The sequence below is a fragment of the Perna viridis genome, chromosome 6, assembly GCF_037379345.1.
Source record: "Perna viridis isolate PV_CMFRI_1.1 ecotype Kerala chromosome 6, ASM3737934v1, whole genome shotgun sequence".
NCBI classification, from domain to species: Eukaryota; Metazoa; Mollusca; class Bivalvia; order Mytilida; family Mytilidae; genus Perna; species Perna viridis.
The window spans coordinates 27382507-27386179 of record NC_142450.1 but is presented as its reverse complement, the minus strand read 5'-3'; the positions used below and the strand labels follow the sequence as shown (position 1 = coordinate 27386179).

The following is a 3673-nucleotide window of genomic DNA, read 5'->3' as shown; positions in this document are numbered from 1 at the left end:
TATTAAGAATTGTTTTATTTTTCATGAAGAACAAAAACGTAGGTTTATTATTATTATTATTATTATTATTGTTATTATTATTATTATTATGAGTTTAGAGAAAATTGAGCTAAATTAAAATGAAATTAAACATTATTGACACATCATACTGATTCCATGTGCTCACCTACTACATTTCTGATAGGTCTATTGCACCACATTAATGTGAAATACTAATAAATGTCAAGTTGTAGTTTTATTATATGAATTCACCAATTTAACGTAAAATTTGAAATCGCATCGAGTTATTCAAAAGTCTATAAAAAGCTGTTTTTGTTTATATACTGCAACTGGGTGCTGTCAAACAAATGAAAACTTCACTCCTTTGAAAGAAAATTAAGAAATGCGTTATGAATGTTTAAAATGGGAAATCTTTTAGAAAGGTTTCAAACTATAATGTATCGAAATAATGATTAATTTGAGAATTTTATTTGTGTTTGCGTTTATCAAAGGAGTATTGAGGTTTGTTTCGTACATATCTATTTTAATATGATATTTGTCATCTTTATATTTAAAATTACTTGTTTCATATGAAGAATGGCGTACAATCAGACATAAAAGCATTATTTTTTTTAAATCCCCTGTTTTACAGGAAAGATATTCGTGGGTTTTCTCAATTCAAATATTTACTCTTGGTAGTTTCCAACATTGATATTTTTCAAAACTTGCATGATAAGCCATATCTAGAAAAGAGAAAAAATAATACCCATGTAATTTCCAAACAAAATTTCTTAAAATTTTTTGCTAAAGTTACAAACAAGAGAACATAGGTTTCAAATTACTCTTTCGTATTTTCGAAATAAAAAGTCCGCTCCTTTTGGGAAATTATCACAGAACAGTAGTGATACCATGAAATACAAGTATTTTGAGTATTTTTATTTAATTCAAAACATTTCTATTATTAGGTTAAACCATGGGACATATAAAGCTTAGTCGTCAACTTTTTTAAGATTATATATAAAAAGAGTCAGTATTGAGTTTTATCAAGTGCATTTTTTTCTATTAGTTAGGTATTATTCCTGGAAAACGGCCTACCAGATTTGTAAGCTGTCGTTGTGATGCAAATTCTTGTAATTTGGATCCAATGCACATTTTATATCTAAATTTCTTCAAATGTAGGTCACATATTTTTGGTATGTATGGATGTGACATACTTATATCGGCCGAGCGATGCACTATAAATCCTTTTGAGACAAATTTGGTGTAAAGGTCAACATCTTCTTTTCCCCAATCTTTAATTGATGTGTCAAATCCACCAACTGCAACAATGTCACCTTTGAACAAACTGACAATGCCATATCCAAAACATCGCCAAAATCCCTCTTCCAACTCAAAATTTGACCCTTTTGTTTTATTATGTATGCTATCAAACGACATAATTGCTGGATCATAAAGGTTGAAAACAATAGGAAAATACACCTGATTACCTTTTACCGTGTTCATGCGAATTCTATAAAGTAATTCTTTATCAAAAATAATGTCAACATCAATAAGTAATAGTAGAGAATCGTTGTTTAGTCTAGAAATCCCAACAGTTAGAGCGTCAGCCCTGGCAAAAGGCTTATCTGTATAAATCACTTCTATGTTATGTTCCCTGTGTTTTGCACGATGTTGTTCAATGATATCAATTAGCTTGGATGACTTATTCTGTTTGTCATTCATTAAACTGATATGAAGTTCTGTTGCCTGGTGTGATTGCATACACACTTTTTCGTAGTTTTTCATAAAAGATTTAAACGTTTCAATTCTTCCTGCAAGGGGCAATATGAAATGGATGACGGTCTTTTTAGAATCATTTGGTGTTCCTTGTTCCTTCGAAGACACAAAGTTTAACTCGATATTGTTTGCAGTAAAAGGACTCTCTGTTACTTCGATTTCTTGAAAATGATGTCTTATTACCTCACGATGCCAATTTTTTACATTTGATTTTCGTTGTGAACATTTTCCATCAGAAAGATGCAGATCAATAATGTATTCAACAAAACGAAATGGGTTTATTCTTTTGTAAAGATACATTTTATTCATACGATTACAATTTTTGGAAGATTTCCTGTTATAATACTTTTTAATTTTGTACATTACACCATTATTAACACTGTGGAGGACATCCATCAAATGTTTAATGTTTTTATTGTAAGAACGAGGATTGTTCAGATCTTTAATTCTTATATCTGGCATAAAGTGCCACTTATCATCTTTTGATGTTTGAGAACCACGTACTGAGTATGAAATATTATATAGAGATTGGAAATCCTTTTTAAACGTATGATTGTATAACGATTTATCGATGTTTTGTATTTCTGTCAATAACCGACTCTCTCTTTCTTGTAGATGTATTATTTTTGATCTGTAAAAATAACCATGGAGATCGTACTGCAGCCTGGCATCTTTCACAGGATGTAGTGTGATTGCAGCATTAAAATCGATAGTTCCAAGATCGGACCTTTTAATTGGACTGTAAACTAGATGAAAATAATCTGCAACCTGAAATAAACGTATACAATTGTTAACATATTTTTTTTTAAACAAGGAAGACATCTTCTAATTTTATGTAATTTTACGCTGTCAAAATTAACAAAAAAAAAGCAATCAACTATGGTGATATTAACAAATAACTTCATTATTTCCTCTCATGACTACCTTAAATTTTGAGTACTGGTGAATATATATATAAGAATACATTTATAACAGATAAAGGTCGACGCTCATATTTGAAATTGTCACTATTTTCGTTTAAGCAGAGCATGGATGTCGAAATAAAAATGAAAACGACGGCTTTAATCTAAGGCAATTTATCTTTGTCGTTTGTTTAAGCTAGCTGGAACTCTATCTAAGATCAGGGTAATGATTACAATTTCCAGAGACAAGTTGCATTTAGTAACTTAAGTAAATACAATGGAACCTTTGCAGCGAGTTGATGATACTGAAATCAAAGAAGTTGATGTTGTACAAGAACTTCGTACAAAGCATGGAGATGGCAGTTTTAAGTGTATATGCAGAGCGAATTTTAGGTTAATGGTTTTACCTGCAATGACCGTGTACACAGCAACCCTGTAAATCTACGAACGCATCTTGATACTTCGATATCTTCATGTATTGATAATAGGTGCCTTTTACAGTATTCAATTTGTGGAACAAACATTCTTAACGCAGCGTTACTGAAAACCATTCCCGCCCCTCCGCAACAGTAATAACCATCTTTGCCTAGAAATAGTTTGTCTCTTTCTTTTTTAATGCCAAGGCAAGCTCTGCCAATGAAATGAGGTTTTGAGCTATTAACGGAACGTAAAAACAATTCTAATTTTTCAGGTTTCAGATAAATATCGTCATCTACTCTCATAAACCATTGAAATTGATCAATGTAGTGGTCATACATATACTTTAACATCGATAATGACTTGTTTTGTGGAGGATATTGATCGTCAATGTCCGGGAGACTGACAATTGGGGTTACTTCATTCGAAGCAGACTTAGAGCTGGAGAAAAACACAACTTTACAAGCTCTACTTCTTTCACATGTCTGTCCCCAGGTATTAAAGACTGCTCTTGCTCGTGTAGTTAGATATTTTTTAGCTGTTATTACTCCAATGAGAATAGGTATTTTCTGAATTTCTTCCGGACTTGTGCATCGCAT

The 3673-nt window shown here is 31.4% G+C and overlaps 1 protein-coding gene across 1 annotated transcript; it reads right to left on the bottom strand.

The window, feature by feature from the left end:
- Positions 1 to 1041: 1041 nt before the first annotated feature.
- LOC148614324 (chondroitin sulfate synthase 1-like) lies at positions 1042 to 3673 on the bottom strand. Its single transcript, XM_088590442.1, has 2 exons — positions 3065 to 3673; positions 1042 to 2523 (listed from the first exon to the last, which is right to left on the bottom strand). The coding sequence occupies exons 1-2, from the start codon at positions 3671 to 3673 to the stop codon at positions 1042 to 1044; spliced, it is 2091 nt and encodes a 696-aa protein (XP_088446568.1).